The 19,396-nt window shown below is 40.4% G+C and overlaps 1 protein-coding gene across 4 annotated transcripts in view; it reads left to right on the plus strand.

The window, feature by feature from the left end:
- The first annotated feature begins 257 nt into the window (after nucleotides 1–257).
- The window catches only part of GADL1 (glutamate decarboxylase like 1), a 120,036-nt gene continuing 100,897 nt past the window's right edge, over nucleotides 258–19,396 (plus strand). Inside the window, exons 1-2 of one of the 4 annotated variants that reach the window (XM_061587960.1) lie at nucleotides 356–653; nucleotides 10,340–10,384. Coding sequence is in view for 2 of the 4 variants with exons in the window: in XM_061587957.1 (XP_061443941.1) it covers nucleotides 614–653 (40 nt within the window). In the remaining 2 variants the exon portion in view is untranslated. The other 3 variants (XM_061587961.1, XM_061587957.1, XM_061587959.1) reach the window with 3 other exon arrangements.

Genomic DNA, 19,396 nt, shown 5'->3' on the forward strand with positions numbered 1-19,396 from the left:
TCAGAATCAAAGGCTTGCTGAAATAATAAGGTTAATATAAGCCTAAGCATGGTTATTCAAAAGGTTTCCTCTTATGAAAATCTGGACAGCTGCTTCAGAGAAAATATGTTACGAGTATCATATATATGTCATCATTTTTCTTTCAGAAATCGAGAGGAAAAGGTTGCCCTTCCCCATGCATTTTTCTTCTTCTGTGTCCCGCCACTGAGATGTTAATTCTTTCCCCCTCCTTAGTTCTTTGTGTTGCCTGCCCCATTCGTGACCGCCCTCAGGACTTCTTGCTGTTCCCTCAGTTCAACCCCGGGCGAGGCAGCAGACGGGAGGAGCTCAGTGTCTTCGTGTGAGGTATTTATAGCCGACCTGGCGCTGAAGCCGCCGCAGCCACAGCAGGCTAGCAGCGGCTCTCCACGCCAAGTGCCGTGAGCCGGGTGGGCGGAGCCGAGCCAAGCGCCGGGGCGTGTATTCCGTGGATCTACAGTGCGAGGCCACGAGCTATAATTTCACCTGCAGCCATTTGTCAAGGCTACAGCGGTTGGACGGCACCGCAGAGCCTCCGGCGAGAGCAGCCGCCGCGGCAACGCGCCTCGCTCTCTGACCAAAGGAGTCGCGCCCAATGAACGGCAAGGCCAGCTGCCAAGGCGGGATGGAGGAGGGTAAAAAGCAAACCGGCCTAGAGGCTTTTTCTCCCTTTCTTTTCATAATAACGGCGGCGCGTCTAAAAGCGATTTAACCCCTTTTGCGGGATGAGTGAGCTCCTCTGTCAGGCTCCGGCGTTCCAGTCCTCCGTCCTCTCTCGTGGCGTTGGGTCTTCCGATTTTTATTTTTGCTTTACATTCAGGAAGGCAGATGTAGTCCTGGGGCGGGGGATGGCTTTTGGTGGAATGCAGAACTGCACCCACTTCTTTGTTCTTGGTTACTTGGGGAGAGCCTTCGGAAGTGTGTGTAACTCTTCGCTTTGCCGCGGGGCTTGCTGTCTTTTGAGGTTTCGGTTTAGTTTTTAACCAGTTTAGTTTTTCTTGCTGCATTTCTACATTCAGCTTTCCCCCTCTGTTGTCAGCATCCTCCTCCGTGGGGAGCAAATGCGTAGAGAGTTTTAGGTGAAATAGGCAACCTCTTTCCTAGAATTTCTCAAAGGGGAGGAGGAGTGAGTCAAGAATCTCTCCCCACCAGCAAAGTGACTAACGTTATTCATAGGCTTATCAGTTATGACCATTAACTTCTCGTAGAGCATGAGGAGGTGGGAGGAGAACCACTCACACCACCCATTTAATATAAACAAACACACACCCTAAAAATCTTTGCCCACTTCCACCCAGTTTTAAGTAACATATAAGTGGATATATATTTTAAAAAATAACTATTTAGTAATGCCATTAAGTCTTTGAAAGGAATGCAACTTGACTTGTGCTGAAAAATGCACAAGGAGATCATTAAAAACATTAGTAGTTGCATCAGAAAATAATTGGCTTTAAACCTGGCTGATCTGAACTGCTTGCATTTAAACCATATTGACATCCCAAGGACTTGGACAGAGGTCCAAACCACAGTCAAATTAAACGTACATCTCTTTCAAACTTGGTGGGGCTTGCTTCCCTTAGGTAAGTGTGTATAAGATTTTAGCTGCCAGGTAGCTTCAGTTAACTCTTTCTAATTTTGCTAGGTTGTGGACGGGATTGGTCCAAAAGTTGACTTGGAGTGTGACGATGAAAACTTTTTGAGAGAATGGATTTAAGAGATGAACACTTATAGGTCTAGGCTGCAGGCTTGTGTAGAGTTGGGTGTGCCCAAGGCCACTAGTTTCCATGGGCTTGGGCACACCAAATTCAACATAAGGTCATATTGCTCATATTGCATAGGTACTGCAGAAGGTTAAAGATTAAACTTGCAAAAGGTTTGAAAGATCCTGAAGCGAGAAATACAAATTTATGTAATATTTCTCAGTGTGTGTAGTTTTATACATTTTCCTTTACTACCCTTAACTTTGGAAAATTGTTTTTTAAAAACACATTGTAAGGAAAGCTCTTACTGCTAGTTTAGCAGCATAATGTATCCCCATGTGCTTTACTTTCCTGTCCTGCCTTTAAGGAGCTTCCTTTAAGGAGCTTAGTCCATGATTCTCATCTTTCCCCTTTCACCCATGTTCCTAGTTAGGTAGCTTTGTCTCTAATATAGTGATAAACAGCAGGTTTTGTGAGGATTCAAATCTAGGGCCCTCGTATGCAAACCTGGGCACATGGTTTACCTCTCTCATACTAACCATGATCTGTAACCAAGGTTTGTGCTATGGTTTATGGTGCATAGTTGGTTTGGGAGAGTTGACTCTGAGTCCAGTTCATATAATGCACAAAGTCATACTATAGCTTAGCTGAGCAGACAAAGAACAAAGTGGCTATGATCTCACACCATGCATTTAAAGCATTCTTATACCACTTTAAACAGTTATGGCTTTTCCCCACAAAATCCTGAGAACTGTATATTGTTAAGAGTGCTCAGAGTTGTTAGGAGACTCCTTGCAGTGCTACAATTCCCAGCATGCTTAACAAACTACAGGCCCCAAGATTCTTTGGAGAAAGTCATGATGTTTAAATGTACAATGTGGATGTGACTCATATTTGGGAGCCCATATGTTTGCACTAAGGCATGGTTGGCTTTGATGTGCAAACTAGATCACTGTCTGACTGGAGCTCTCCAATTTTTCAGACTGGGATCTTTCCCACCCTACTTGGAGATGCTAGGATTGAACCTAGGACCTTCTGCATTCAAAGCATGTGCTTTGCCAGTGCCATTGAGTTGTGGCCCCTCCTCTGAATATCCCTTTTGTTGCCAAGGTGTTGTCTCTTGCTTTTTCAAAATAAATACTCACTCCAGGTTTTTTTATTTTTCTTCCATGTATGTATGAACAAAAGCATATTCTCTGTTATCTACAATTTGAAAAGTTAATATCTTGGCATTCCTTACTTTATACCAGAGCATTGTTTAGAATGTAAAAGACTTGATGTAGTTAAAAACATAAATTTAGTCTTGTGCAGAATGTTTTTTAAACATATAACAAGTAAATTAAATCTTATTATTGCCTAACACAGCTTGCTCCTTTTATTCATTACAGTTCGGTGTACAAATTAAGGGTAGAAACACACTCATTGTTCTGCTGGTTCCAGTGCATCTCCACCTCTTCTGAAAATGGAGGCACACAACGCTAGTCAAACCCCTACCCCTCTTACTGTAAAACCTGGTGGGATTCAGCTTCAAATAGATTTCACAACTGATCAGCAGATCAACCTGTTCCTAAGATGTGGATAATGGAAACACTTTGCTGTAGGTGACTAGTGTGTTCACAAATGAAGAATGAGTTGGTCCAGAAATCCAGTAGATCTACTTAATGTTCTTGCTGATGTCAGCCTTCCCTGATAGATTAATAAGAAAGTGAAGTAATAATATATGTTATTAATTCAAGTTCTGTTTAGTGAGGTAATTCTGCCTCCCTCAGCTGACTAGATTTCACCAGTGATTTTTTTTCCATATAAAAGAACTGCATGTGAGGATGCTGCAAGTGTGTTACTCTTTCTGGATGGGATTCAATCACATACCAGCAATTTAAGGTTGCGCAATTGCAGTTTATTTATTTTTATTTACTGAAAATAATTCTGTCCTGCCCTTCTTCCCTACAACAGGGCACTCAGGGCAGCTCACAAACATCATACACAATAAAAACACAAGAAATTAAAATAGATAAAAATACATAAAATACAGTTGAGAAAAACAGGGGAGTGATATTAAAAGGGGCTAAAGAGGTAATACTAAAAGATGGGGAAATAATCAGTTTCAGTGATTGGGAGGTCTTACCAACAAACACTCTTCCCCCCCAAAATCAGACTTTTTTGGGATAAAGAAAGTGATGGGAAAATGCATTGGAAAGTATGGGGGAGCACTTACTTTTGTGCAACATAATCTAACATCCCCTCAATTTTGAATGAATGCTCATTAAAAATCCAAAATTGTTTCATCTCTCTGCCTGCAAATCAGGATGAATGCTCAATAAGCAGGCCATCTGGAAGCACCTTGAAACTCTGTAGTATTTTGTCATAACATGTGGGGTATTGCTGTTCAGAAATCTGAGTTATATCCAACTAAATCTTACTCTGAGTAGACATAATGGGATCAGTGGATTTAAGTTAATCATGGCTAACAGTACAATCCTAATTCACTGCTGCTGAAGGGAGTTAGGATTAGGATTAGCAGAGTTGTACCGCTGCTAGCAATGGACTCTGCCACCATTGAAGCCCCTGCTGTGCCTCTCGAAAATGCAGGTGCTTGGGAAAACTATGTAAGGCTACTATAAAGCTCCTAAAATGGAGTGTTATGGGGGTGGGTAGGAGCAGGGCCTGTGATAGATCCACTGGATCCAAAGCCTGTCCGTTTTCTGGGAAAAGGCCTAATGGATGTCCCAAAGGATAAAAAAAAACCCAGCTTCCACTCTGGCTGCTATTTTGTGCCTCCCGGATGCTTATTAGGATTGCACTGTAAGTTAAGTCCATTGATTCCAATGAGTCTCATTTGAGTTGGATACAGGCCACTAAGTTTAAAGGCTCTCAAATTTATGGAACTGTTTTCATGATTCTCTGGATTCTGAATTTTTACATTTGGAGAGGGTTTTGCTCAATGTTATAGGAAGGTTTTAAGAGTGCTGTCTGAGACAGGCATATAGGACAGAGCTGTTTAAAATAACTTATAGTGAACAAGGCATTTTTTCTTTTTCTGAATAAACTAAGCATTTGGATGTCGATCCCCCAGCCCTGTGCACTGAATTCTGAATAATTTCTTGGCACCAGCTGAAATAAGGAAATTCTGGTTAGCGAGTTATTCCCTTCCCTTCCCATACTTTAGATATACGCAGTTATTCAATCCAAATGAATAAGTCATATCGCGAGCAATTCTTGTACCCTATTCTCCTTATTTTGTATCTATTTTCTTACTATGCTGGAGCATTCTTCCTTGCTGTTTTAGTGCTAGAATATTTTAATCTAACAATGATTGTGCATGTCTCAAAACTATGACCATAATGACATTGGTGGCTAATTTATAAAGACACATCAAAACAAAAAATCATAACTTGTGAATTGTGTTTCCCTGATACCTAAAAAAAACCCTTAAAACTTTATAGAAAGTTGACCTAGAGCAAACCTATGCACACTCGTTTGGAAGTAAGGCTCACTTGCATTCAATGAGGCTTACTCCTTAGTAAGTTTATTTAGGTAGGGCTGCTGCCTAAAGTATTTACTGAAGTCTGTGGATACTGTGTATTGGACATGGGCTAAGGATATACTGCTAAATGAGTTAAGGTAAATAGTTTGCAATGAAAAATACTGAATCTTAGCCTAGGTTCTGTTGAAATAAATCTCTTGTTGGATATTTGTATGTGTGAGAGGATTTTCCTTGCGGTCCTGCAGGGGTGAGGGGACAGCAAAGATCGAAAATTCCTTGGGGATATTAAAAACCATGCTTTATAGGGCAACTAGGAATTCAAATATTAGAAGTTTTGCAGTTGCTAGTATTGGACCAGGGAGACTGTACTCGGATCCCTTCTCCATCATGAAAGTCCTCATTGACCTTGGGTTAGCCTCTCTTTCAGTATAACATACCTCGTGAGGATAAATGGGGGAAACCTTTACATCAACCCTACTCGAAGAGTGAGATAAAAATAACAGGAGTGGGGATCTTCTGGGGGGGAGTCACATCTCAGTGGCATGATAGGCCAGAGGCAAAAGTGGGCATGGTAACAAATGTGATTCTTATCTCTCTATAGTGGGCTACTACACACCAAAGTCAGAGGTTTCTGTACACACAAACATCTCTCCGTCATCCAGTCAGGCAAGCAAGAGTCATTTATTACAATGCCAAGACTTATTCCAGCCAGGCAAAAGACCTTGAAGAAGGTGCAAAATGATGGCAAAGGCTATGGGTAGCTAGGGAGGGGGCTGGAAAGAATCCTGAGGGCTAGCCTGGAGCTGCCATTGGCTCCCTAGCCTGAGGTTTCCCACCTCTAATATACTGAAATCCCTTCCTGTGCAACCCCCAATTCAGTTAATGAGACACTTGTACAACTACTTGTTTGTGGTGTTTCCAGTAGCCTACAGTATTTTTATTTGGGTTAACTAAATTGTATTGGATAACAGCTTCTGTTCAGAAAGTTAATATTTTTGTAAACTCTGTGCCAGACATCATCACTATTACAGCAGTGCCCATATTTAATTTTAATACATGTTTTAATTGGTCAGTGACATTGACTACAGAGACCTTTTATCACAGAAGGCTCATGCTTGCCCTTAAGTATGAACTCCAAATATGATTCAGGCTGTAAAAGTGACCTTTTCCATATAAGCTATATACAGTATAGATACAAGCATAACAGTGACTTGCTCCATGTCTTCGTGGAGAGATGTTAATGTAATTTGGAATGAAATTTATTAATTCCGAACGGGCAAATCAGTGGGCATAAACATCCAGAGTGTTTCAGCCTGTTGTTTTTGGACCCTCATCCAACAAATGTCATTCTGATCCCAAATAACTCACTTGAGGGAATTTATGGGATTTTATTATAGGGTTATTGTTGGGTTAGATCAGCACTGTACATGCGTGTAAAGTTTGCCATGTAGTAGCTTCCATTGAGTAATGACAGAGTGGTAGGGAACTGAACTATTCTCTGCTCAATATGAGCTTTGATTCAGGTCTAAGTACCACATGTACATATACAGTACCCTTTTTGCATTTATATTTTTATTCCATCCTTCAAACAAAAATCCTTCAGGGCATCTTACAACATAATAAAATACATAAAATACTTAAAAGACATGCAACAACTTGAAAATTGCATAATAAACAGAAGCAGCACATAAAAGCAGTACAACATCAATACTGAAGTGAGTAAAAGTATTTAAAAGCCTGGGAAAATAAATATAATAAAGGATGTGTCATGGGAGAGCATTCTACAGCTGGGCCATCACTGGCATCGTCACCCACCTCAGTTTAGATTGTGGGGGCACCCACAGGTGGACCTCAGAGAAGATCTTAACATATAGGTTACTGACATGAAGGCAGGACTCCTTGGATTGTGTCCTAAAAGAAGAAGTGCAACTGTATAAGCCCTGGTGAGATGTGGTCTCACTGTCGGGTTCTTTTTTTTTTTTTTTTTCAATAATTTTTATTCAAATTTTCATAAAACATACAAGACGAAATCATAAAACATTCAAAGACAAAAAACAAAATCAAAAATAGTTAAACAAAAAAAAATAAATAAATAAAAATAAAAATAAAAAATAAAAAATAAAGAGTAAAATATTGACTTCCCATTTGTCAAAGATCAGATCAGTTATAAGTCTATAATATATAACAATCCTGTCTCTTAAGTCATATTATAAAATCACTTTCCTCCAATAGTTATCTTACTTAATCATCAAATCTCATAAACATTACTTTATTCTTTCCACAAAAAGTCAAAGAGAGGTTTCAATTCTTTAAGAAATATATCTATCAATTTTTTTTTCCAGATAAGCATATCGATTAATCCATCTCATTACTAATTATGATAATCTTATTGTCATAACCATAGTAAAAATAAACATTTCAATTAATCCATCACATCAGAATCTGTTAGGTTCAGTAATTTCAGTAGCCATTATTCTATTATCCCTATTAGTTCCATTTTCCATCTTCCATCTTCAGTAGTCTTGTTAAGTCCAGTAATTTCGGTATCCAATCTTCCATTATCAGTATTCCATAATAATCTTGCTGTCAAAACCATAGTCATATAGTAAGAGTCTGATGGGAATTACCTCTATCCCAAATATTTTCTTGCCATCCATTCTGAATAGGTTGCTGAAATACTGCTGTAAAATCATATCTCTGTTCTTTTTTTCAAAATACACTGGGTCATCTCTTGAAAGTTTTTCCATTGTCACATGGCTGCAGTTAATTCCATAGATTTTCTCTATATTGGGCTCCATCACATCATTCCAGTCCAGAAGATTATCCATGCCATTGATAACTTTATCTCTAGAATCTTCATTAATTTCTTCAGAGATAACATTGAGTTCCAAACAATAGATTTTATTTCTAAAGTCCATAGACTTCAAATCTTTTTCCTGTTCCACGTTTGTTCCAATCTCCGGGGTCTCCTCTCTCACAGGGACCCCTGTTCCAGTCTCCAGGGTCTCCTCTCTCACAGGGACCCCTGTTCCAGTCTCCAGGGTCTCCTCTCTCACAAGGACCCCTATGTCTTTAATCTCCTGTGTCTCCAAACAATAGATTTTATTTCTAAAGTCCATAGACTCCAAATCTTTTTCCTGTTCCACGTTTGTTCCAATCTCCGGGGTCTCCTCTCTCACAGGGACCCCTTCCAGGGTCACCTCTCTCACAGGGACCCCTATATCTTTAATCTCCTGCGTCATTTTACTCAATTCAATTTTCAGCTCCTTACAACCCTGTCACAGGTTTTGTTTCGTTATCTCAATCTCATCCATTATTTTCTGAAACATAGTTATTTCCAGATTCTCAGCCACTTTCTTAATTGCCATTTTAAAAGAAAAATATAGGAAAACCACTTCTTATTTCAGCAACAATTGGGTTAATACTCCAAACTTGGTGACATCACAGTATAAACAGAGCAGACAGCCTTATCTCTCCATAGTTAAGTAAACAAAATGCAGTTCCCAGGATCGAAACAATTAATGGCAGTCGTCAGGAAACAGATTCGTCAAAAAAAAATAGACCAAAAAGAGAGTAGTCTCAGACAATATAATATTCTTCAAAATAAAAATCTGGAATAGAAATCCCTCTTCTGTGTATATCTTTAGAATGCAAATCCAGGACAGCTTTTTGCAACAAAAACAGAGATAAGCTATTAATTAGTGCGTAGCAGAGAGAAGTTATGGCTCCCCAGTGAGATGTCAAAAACCGATCAATCTGGCAAATCTCTTTTAAACAGCAACAATTTAAGTCAAATAAAAGAAAAATATAGAAAGAAGGGTGCTTGCCTGTTAGTGCGTTCTCTCTTAGAAGATAAGGTGAACGTTCGCTTTATCAGATAGAGCTTGCTGTTGAAAATCCGTCCCACCTTCGTCGGCTGGACCTCGTCCCATAAATTAATGAGATCTGGTCGTCCCAACAAAAATAGGCTTTGAGGTTAATCTCTTCGTTTCTCCCTACCCGGGAGAAGTTTAATCAGTCAAAAAAAAAGAAAAAACTGACTGATATATCTGAATAAGCTTCTTTTGAGGCAGGAGCCCGTCTCAAAAGCAGGCACAGGCTAAGTCACCCTTCCCGGAAGTCCCTCACTGTCGGGTTCTAACTAGCAGCATAGCAACTGTATTTTGAATTAACTGCATTTTTTAGACAGTCTTAAAACAGATCCCACTTAGCTATGGGGTTTATCCATGGCAAAAGTGAATGGCTTCTCTCCATTGAATAACTGATACCTTGAACAAATCCCAGAGGGCTGCAACCAGTTTGAGCCATGAATATTACCACAGATTGTTGAAAATTTCATGTGTGCTTAGTATAGACTGGAGATCTGAACTGGAGAATCCAAGGCCAAATCTGCTCCTCTGAGGAATACTAGGTGGCTCTTCCAGAGGCAAGAGAGATGTGTGGATGGAGTCATGGTTCTGGCCACAGAACATTCTGGCAGTCTGCTTTGGAGAATGGCAGGGTGGGTCTTCACCCTCCATCCTATTTTCAGAGTAGTATCTAGTGCTATAGATACATCACAGTTTTTGGAGGAATGGAATTATGATTTGGCGCTGCTATTAGTGTAGCAGACACATAACATATGCAACTGTGATTTACCAAACTGAACATGGTCCAATAGGGGCTTACTCAGTCTCTTGTTGTCTTAATGTCTGTCAAGACTACAAAAGCAGGGTGAGCTTATCAAGCCCCTGCATGGATGCTGAGCTGCATTTGGCTTTGTGGGTTATAAGTTGTGCAGGTCTGCCCTGAGATGTATAGATAATTGTGTCTATTTGTTAGTGCCAGTTGATTAGTGGGCAAACAAATGTGTGGAAAAAATTGGGTATGTATAATGTAAAAATAAATCCTGCTTCATTTCACTTTTTCTAGTCAATGTTAGCAAGATGGCATTAAGAAAGACTTACAGTGAATGACAAATTAACATCCTATACTTCATTAAACTATCTTGTCAAACTTCTAAAATTGCTATCACTATGCATTGGGATCGTTATTGCACTTTAACTCAATTTTCCATCCTTATTAGACAAGCTATATTTTATGTGCCATAATTTTTTCTGCTTTAAGTAATCCAACCTAAATTCTTCTTTTTGCATAGGATTTGTGTCTTTGTGAAAATCTGCGGTATACATTCAACACCCAAGTATGGAAAACTACAGCAGTTCATTTAAAAGTAATCCAAAACAGGGTTAGGCAGCAAATGGCTGTCAAGGCCTCTCCTGAAGAAAAGCTTTCTCCTGAATGATTGATTAGCCTGTGGGTGGTGGCCAGATAGCACCACCCTGTCTGTTGCTGGGAAAGAGATATCTGACTTGATATAAGGCAGCTTCTTGTGATAGATTTGGCCATTAAAATGTCAGTTGTCATGGTTCAATTTTTAATTTCTAAAATTATAACTTAAATAACTGAAAATGCTAAAACAACTGGAGTAGTTCGTTCGCATTGCTCATTATTTCAGCTTGGCTCTGGCAGTTTTCCTTCTTGTATTATATCTCAAACTTTCTGCCTTCAGGAAACCCTTTCCATAGTGGCATATTTGCCAAAGAATCTCAGTGCATCTGCTACAAAATTCCTGCCCATTATAGCAATCCTGGGGAACATCCTAGAATGCACACTTGGTTAGCACTAAAAATTGTAAGATGCACTTGACAATGACTTAGGGCGAGATTATTCTCTTCAGGAAGGTTGCTGGCTAGGATTCCTGGCCCATGCTTTAGCCCATGTGAACCCAGAATGCATGGAGATAGAATGTGAGAACCTCTCTCCTCTACCACATACTGCAGGGCAAGATCAGAAATGACAAACGGTCTTCAGGAGAAGCAGTGCTGTTACTTAATTTCTCATTGAAGAATTCTTGAAAAATTTCCATAGCTTCAAAAACTTGGTTTGAAAATATCTCTCCAAGCAGCGATACCAAAATTTATTTTTTACTTACGTAGTTTTTCCTGCTGCATAACATGCATCTGCAAACAGAGATGGCATATAAGCCTGGAGCTTGCAGAATGGGATTGGGAAAACATGGCCCTGAGATCAGGAAAAAGCTCATACTGAAGAATGCAAATTCTTTGCTCACAATGTTAACTAGTTAAAATGGATTTATTTTAAAGGTTTTAATGACTGGGTTACATTTTTAGCTGTTGTTTGGGTTTACTCGTTTTGATGTATGTGTTATCAGAATTGTATGTGTTAGCTGTCTTGTAACCTCAACTATGGAAAGCCAGTATGTAAGGATTTAAAATAAATAATAAGAAAAGAGTTCTTGCATGAGGGTTTTTTAAAAGCACATGTCTGAACAGGACTAACACTTACTGGGGAGTAAACCCCAATAAAGACAGTGGGACTTCTGAGTAAACATGCATATAATTGTGCTGTAAGGTGACAGTTCTGTGTACACTTACATGGAGGCTAAATCTATTTGAAATTTTAGGTGGTTGCTTCTGAGTAAATACGTTTAATATTGTGTTGCATGTTTTGGAAGTCTCTAAAATCCTGTTGTAGCAGCTAAACAATGTGATGGTTTCAAATGTTTTTGAGCTGGTTTTGTTCCATAATTTGTGAGTGGAGTGGTATACAGTGGATATGTAAAGATTACCTAGCATTTATTGTTAGGATCTTTTATTAATTATTTAAAGCAATCTTACTAAAGTTATTGTGTGTATCTTGTAGATTTATACCTTTTGTATTTTCAATATTGCGGGCACTTCCACACTTCAGTCTCTTGTGGTCTCAGTGCTGATAAGGCATGTAAGTTTTGTGCAGCATTCACATGACATTCTAATCAAAATAAATGCCATCCCATATTTTTCCATTTTAATCTGGATTTCTGCAAACAAAGTCTGATAAATATCACCTATCACTACCACCACAGAACCAGTAACTCTGAATTAAATGGGTTATTTGTGAGAATATAAGATTTATTTTATTTATTTATTTTATTTCATTTATATACCGCCCTAAGCCTGACGGCTCTCTGGGCGGTGTACACAAGAGATAAAAAACAGCACAAAATATAACTACAATAACACAATAAAGTCAAAAACGAAAAACAAACAAAAACAAACAACAAAAGCAAACAGCATCATAATACAGCATAAAGAGTATAGTTAAAATGCACTTTAAAAACAGATTAAAATACACTTTAAAATGCCTGGGAGAATAAAAAGGTTTTCACCTGATGCCGAAAAGATAGCAGCGTCGGCGCCAGGCGCACCTCATCGGGGAGACTGTTCCACAATTCGGGGGCCACCACCGAAAAGGCCCTAGATCTAGTCACCACCCTCCGAGCTTCTCGATGAGATGGCACTCGGAGGAGGGCCTTAGATGTTGAGCGCAGTGTACGGGTAGGTTCATATTGGGAGAGGCATTCCACCAGGTATTGCGGTCCCATGCCGTGTAAGGCTTTATAGGTCAAAAACAGCACTTTGAATCTAGCCCGGAAACAAATAGGGAGCCAGTGCAGACGAGCCAGAACAGGTGTTATATGAGCGGACCTTCTGGTCCGCGTCAACAGTCTGGCCGTTGCATTCTGGACTAGCTGTAGTTTCCGAATTATCTTCAAGGGCAGCCCAACGTAGAGCGCATTGCAGTAGTCCAATCTAGAAGTTACCAGAGCATGAACAACAGAGGTGAGGTCATCACCGTCCAGATAGGGACGTAGCTGGGCTACCAAACGAAGATGGTAGAAAGCATTCCGTGCCACCGAGGCCACCTGGGCCTCCAGTGACAAGGAAGGATCGAAAAGAACTCCCAAACTACGAACCTGTTCCTTCAAGGGGAGTGTAACCCCATCGAGAACAGGATGAATATCCACCATCTGAGCAGGGGAAGGACTCACCAACATCGTCTCAGTCTTGTCGGGATTGAGCTTCAGTTTGTTCGCTCTCATCCAGTCCATTATCACGGCCAGGCAACGGTTTAGTATGTTAACAGCCTCATCTGAGGAAGATGAAAAGGAGAAATAGAGTTGCGTGTCATCAGCATACTGATGACAACGCACCCCAAAACTCCTGATGACCGCACCCAGCGGCTTCATGTAGATGTTAAAGAGCATGGGGGACAGTACCGATCCCTGTGGGACTCCACAATGGAGAGTCCAGGGTATCGAGTAATGTTCCCCAAGCACTACCCTCTGGTGACGACCCACCAAGTAGGTGCGGAGCCACTGCCAGGCAGTACCCCCAACTCCCAACTCCATGAGTCTTCCCAGAAGGATACCATGGTCGATGGTATCAAAAGCAGCTGAGAGATCAAGGAGAATCAACAGGGTCACACTCCCCCTGTCCCTCTCCCGACAAAGGTCATCATACAGGGCAACCAAGGCTGTTTCAGTACCAAAACCGGGCCTAAAACCAGATTGAAATGGATCAAGATAATCAGTGTCATCCAAGAGCCCCTGGAGCTGGCCGGCAACCACCCGCTCCAGCACCTTGCCCAAGAACGGAACATTCGCCGCAGGTCTATAGTTGTTCAAATTATCTGGGTCCAAGGAGGCTTTCTTCAGGAGTGGTCTCACTACTGCCTCTTTTAGGCAGTCAGGGACCACTCCCTCTCTCAAAGAGGCATTGATGACCTCCTTGGCCCAGCCGGCGGTTCCGGTCTTGCCAGCTTTCACCAGCCAAGAGGGGCAAGGGTCCAGCACAGACGTGTTCGCCCGCACCATTCCAAGGATCTTGTCAACATCCTCAAGCTGCACAGACTGAAACTCATCCAAGAAATAAGGACAAGACCGTGCTCTGGATGCTTCATTAGGTCCAACTGCTATAATAGTGGAGTCTAAGTCCCGACGAATGCAAGCGATCTTATCTTGGAAGCGCCCAGCGAACTCGTCACAGCGGGCTACAGAGGAATCTATAGTGTCCCGAGGGCCAGAGTGTAAAAGCCCTCGTACAATTTTAAAAAACTCCGTCGGGCGGGAAAGTGATGACTTAATGGTGGCAGCAAAATAGCTCTTTTTTGCTGCCCTCACCGCTACTATGTATTGCTTAGAACAGGCACTTACCAAGGCATAATTGCATTCATCGGGAGTTCGCCTCCATCTGCACTCAAGCCTCCTCCTCTGTTGTTTCATCGCTCTCAGCTCCAAGGTATACCATGGAGCTGTATGAGCTCTACATAGGAGGGGGTGCATGGGAGCGATCATGTCAGCCACCCGGGTCATCTCTGTATTCCACAGTTCGACCAGGGCCTCGACAGGAGCACCAGTCTTCTCAGTCGGAAAATCCCCCAAAGCACTTTGTTTTTTTTTTTTTCAATAATTTTTATTCAGATTTTCATAAAACATACAAGACAAAATCATAAAACATTCAAAGACAAAAAACAAAATCAAAAATAGTTAAACAAAAAGAAAAAAAGAAAAGAAGAAAAAAAAAAAACAAAAATAAAAAATAAAGAGTAAAATATTGACTTCCCATTTGTCAAAGATCAAATCAGTTATAAGTCTATAATATATAGCAATCCTGTCTCTTAAGTCATATTATAAAATCACTTTCCTCCAGTAGTTATCTTACTTAATCATCAAATCTCATAAACATTACTTTATTCTTTCCACAAAAAGTCAAAGAGAGGTTTCAATTCTTTAAGAAATATATCTATCAATTTTTTTTTTCCAGATAAGCATATCGATTAATCCATCTCATTACTAATTATGATAATCTTATTGTCATAACCATAGTCAAAATAAACATTTCAATTAATCCATCACATCAGAATCTGTTAGGTTCAGTAATTTCAGTAGCCATTGTTCTATTATCTCTATTAGTTCCATTTTCCATCTTCCATCTTCAGTAGTCTTGTTAAGTCCAGTAATTTCAATATCCAATCTTCCATTATCAGTATTCCATAATAATCTTGCTGTCAAAGCCATAGTCATATAATAAGAGTCTGATGGGAATTACCTCTATCCCAAATATTTTCTTGCCATCCATTCTGAATAAGTTGCTGAAATACTGCTGTAAAATCATATCTCTGTTCTTTTTTTCAAAATACACTGGGTCATCTCTTAAAAGTTTTTCCATTGTCACATGGCTGCAGTTAATTCCATAGATTTTCTCTATATTGGGCTCCATCACATCATTCCAGTCCAGAAGATAATCCATGCCATTGATAACTTTATCTCTAGAATCTTCATTAATTTCTTCAGAGATAACATTGAGTTCCAAACAATAGATTTTATTTCTAAAGTCCATAGACTCCAAATCTTGTTCCTGTTCCACGTTTGTTCCAATCTCCGGGATCTCCTCTCTCACAGGGACCCCTATTCCAGTCTCCAGGGTCTCCTCTCTCACAGGGACCCCTATTCCAATCTCCGGGGTCTCCTCTCTCACAGGGACCCCTTCCAGGGTCACCTCTCTCACAGGGACCCTTATATCTTTAATCTCCTGCTTCATTTTACTCAATTCAATTTTCGTTATCTCAATCTCATTCATTATTCTCTGAAACATAGTTATTTCCAGATTCTCAGCCACTTTCTTAATTGCCATTTTAAAAGAAAAATATAGGAAAACCACTTCTTATTTCAGCAACAATTGGGTTAATACTCCAAACTTGGTGACATCACAGTATAAACAGAGCAGACAGCCTTATCTCTCCAATAGTTAAGTAAACAAAATGCAGTTCCCAGGATCGAAGCAATTAATGGCAATCGTCAAGAAACAGATTCGTCAAAATAAAATAGACCAAAAAGAGAGTAGTCTCAAAACAGTATAATATTTTTCAAAATAAAAATCTGGAATAGAAATCCCTCTTCTGTGTGTATCTTTAGAATGCAAATCCAGGACAGCTTTTTGCAACAAAAACAGAGATAAGCTATTAATTAGTGCGTAGCAGAGAGAAGTTACGGCTCCCCAGTGAGATGTCAAAAACCGATCAATCTGGCAAATCTCTTTTAAACAGCAACAATTTAAGTCAAGTAAAAGAAAAATATAGAAAGAAGGGTGCTTGCCTGTTAGTGCGTTCTCTCTTAGAAGATAAGATGAACGTTCGCTTTAACAGATAGAGCTTGCTGTTGAAAATCCGTCCCACCTTCGTCGGCTGGACCTCGTCCCATAAATTAATGAGATCTGGTCGTCCCAACAAAAATAGGCTTTGAGGTTAATCTCTTCGTTTCTCCCTACCCGGGAGAAGTTTAATCAGTCAAAAAAAAAAGAAAAAACTGACTGATATATCTGAATAAGCTTCTTTTGAGGCAGGAGCCCGTCTCAAAAGCAGGCACAGGCTAAGTCACCCTTCCCGGAAGTCTCCCCCAAAGCACTTTGGAAACCTTCCGGATCCATTAGTCTCCGGGGGCAGACCATTTTAATAGGTCCCCCACCCTTGCAGAGGGAAAGGGACGCTGTGAGCTTAAACTTCAGCAGGCGATGATCTGTCCATGACAACGGAATAGATGAAAAACCGCCAACCTCCAGATCACCATCCCCATGTCCAGTGGCGAAGATCAAATCAAGGGTATGTCCCGACACATGCGTCGGGCCAGTAACAAATTGAGACAGCCCCATGGTTGTCATGGAGGCCATGAAGTCCTGAGCTGCCCCAGATAAAGCAGTCTCGGCATGGACGTTGAAGTCCCCCAGTACCAGTAGTCTAGGGGACCGCAACAATACCTCCGAGACTACTTCTGTCAGCTCAGTTAGGGAATTTGTTGAGCAGCCATTATGCGTGGATGAAACATAATGTTTGCACATCAGGGTAGAGCTAACTATGGCTTACTGGGAACATTCTAGCTCCTGGAGAGGAGCTCACACCCATTTTGCTCCCTAGTTTTTTTTTGCTCTTTACAATAGCTAAGCCAAGGATTGGATTAGTGTGTCTCCTGAAGGTGGAGTTGTGGCTAAGGTCTTCTCCTTAACCATGATCTATGACCCTAGGGCAAACTTTGACTACTGATAGTAGTTACGGGGGAGAGACCTTTACCATGATCTCAACTTCAGGCAACATGCTAAGCAAAACCTTGGCTTAGCCATCACGCCACACTGTGCTGAAACGACTGGGAAGGAGCAAAGTGGGTATGAGCATCTCTCCAGGAGCCAGCGCTTTCACATAGTCACTTTGTGTGTGTACTGCAAAAATCTACATGCTATGCCACACTGGCGACAATAACTAAGATTCATGTGTGTAGATAGCATAGGGTACAGCATTTTGACAGTCTTTCTGTCTAGTGTTATTCACAATTTTGTATGAACAAAGCTAAGCATTTATTCTTCTGAGGATGCAATTCTGTTCACATTTAAATCTGAGAGTAAGCTCCATTAAACAAAGTGGGTTGTTTTTCTGAGTGAACATGCATGGGATTGCTCTGTAAATTTATATATGTAAGTTATAAATAATGCATTTTATGTCATAAAAGCGATAAGATTTGGCAAAAAAGGAAGTGCAGTATATATTTCAATTTTCTTTAAAAATGTCCATATTTTTTAATATCAAGTCATGCACATAGCACAGAATGGAAATTTTGCTTGAAATAAGAAATGGCTGTTGTCAATTACTCTTGTCATTTGTGTATCATGAAACCTTCTGTCGGAGCTTGGAAGATTACTTTTAAAAAGGAATAAATTCCAATTACTGTTACATGGCTCCAAAAAGGAATAAATTACAATTACAATTACTATTGTTCTGAAAGGAATTGATTACTCTTACTCAAAAGTAATCACTATAATTAAAGTTAAGTTACTTAAAAAAAAACTAGAGTGCATGCAAAGTGCTGGCTTTGGCTGCTGCACACCTAAGTAGTCTAAAACAAAATTAAAAATAAACATGCACACACAGAGATAGTAGAATAATTCTTTTTATCCGCAAGATAACAGTGGTAGTATCTCCGCTGATAAGGAAAGTGGGAAGGGAGGCAGAGGCCTCTGCTCAGATCTTTGCATGTCAAACCAAGTGAACCCCACACATGCACTCTCAGGCAGCAAGTGTCATTTCTCTCACTCAACCACTTCCTGGGCCTTTCCCTGCCACCAACTAAAGCACACCCACTCGAGCAAACATTTTCCCCTGGGGTGTAAAAAACGTAAAACACTGCTAATGCAGCAAAGTAACCAGGGAGGGTGTTGGAGGCCACTTCGCTTGCCAAGTGCAGATACAGTGTTGTCTGTCTCTCTCTCACACACAAAGTTCTTTATCTCCATTCCGCTGCTGCCTCCTTCTCCATCCATGTCCCTGCTCTCTGGCTCCTTTCTCCCTTCACTCCATTCTTCACCACTACTGTCCATTTTTTTACAATTTTTTCTCCATTCTACCCCTGTCTTGCTCTCCACCTCCTTGCTTGTCACCTCAACACCCATAGAGCATGATAGAAGAGCGATGCTGCTCAGAAGCCCAGTCTGAGGCACATGACTTTCATCCATGAATCAGAGGAGCAGAAGATTTCCCCTGCTGCCCCCCGCAGTAACACCTAAAAGTAATGTTGGAAATGTTACAATTTCTCCCCAAAAGTGATAACATTGCTCCTCATTCTATTACAATCAGAATGTAAAGGAATTACCCACTTGTTCCTCAAAAAAGTAATAAATTACAAGTAATTCGTTTTTTGTAACGAATTACTTCCAAGCTCTGCCTTCTCTAGGCTCTGTGAAGCTCTCCAGAAGCAAATTCACAACAAAGTATTTAAGTAGAAATGAAAACTCCCTTGTGTATCTCTGTAAGAGGAAATAATCCAAAGGGAGAAGGATACATCTCTGGTTAATTGTACTTAAAGAGATTTTGAGCATAGGAGGCTGTCTTTTACTGAGTCGGACATCCATCGAGATCGGTATTTTCTACAATGGCTGGCGGTGGCTCTCCGGGATTTCATATAGGAGACTCTACCAGCCCTGCTTGGAGATGCTGGGGATTGAACACCTATGACCTCCTGCATGCAAGGCAGGTGCTCTACCACTGAGCTACAAAACTATTACTTTCCTGACATCTAGGATGAACTGATACATTGGGAATCTCTATGGCAAAGACCTTTCCATTGCTTTGGTGTCTACTGCAATAACCCACACAACATAAATGTGTGGACCTACATATTTGTGTAGAGTGCACGTATATTTGCATTGCACTACATTGACAGGTGCTTCTAAACCTTTGTACGCAAAGGTACTCTCAGCACAGAATTCACAGTTATTTTTAGAGAATGGGGAGAACGAGAATGTCTATTAAATTATTTAAAAGTATATTC

Source organism: Rhineura floridana, chromosome 10, assembly GCF_030035675.1.
Source record: "Rhineura floridana isolate rRhiFlo1 chromosome 10, rRhiFlo1.hap2, whole genome shotgun sequence".
In the NCBI taxonomy this organism is placed as follows: Eukaryota; Metazoa; Chordata; class Lepidosauria; order Squamata; family Rhineuridae; genus Rhineura; species Rhineura floridana.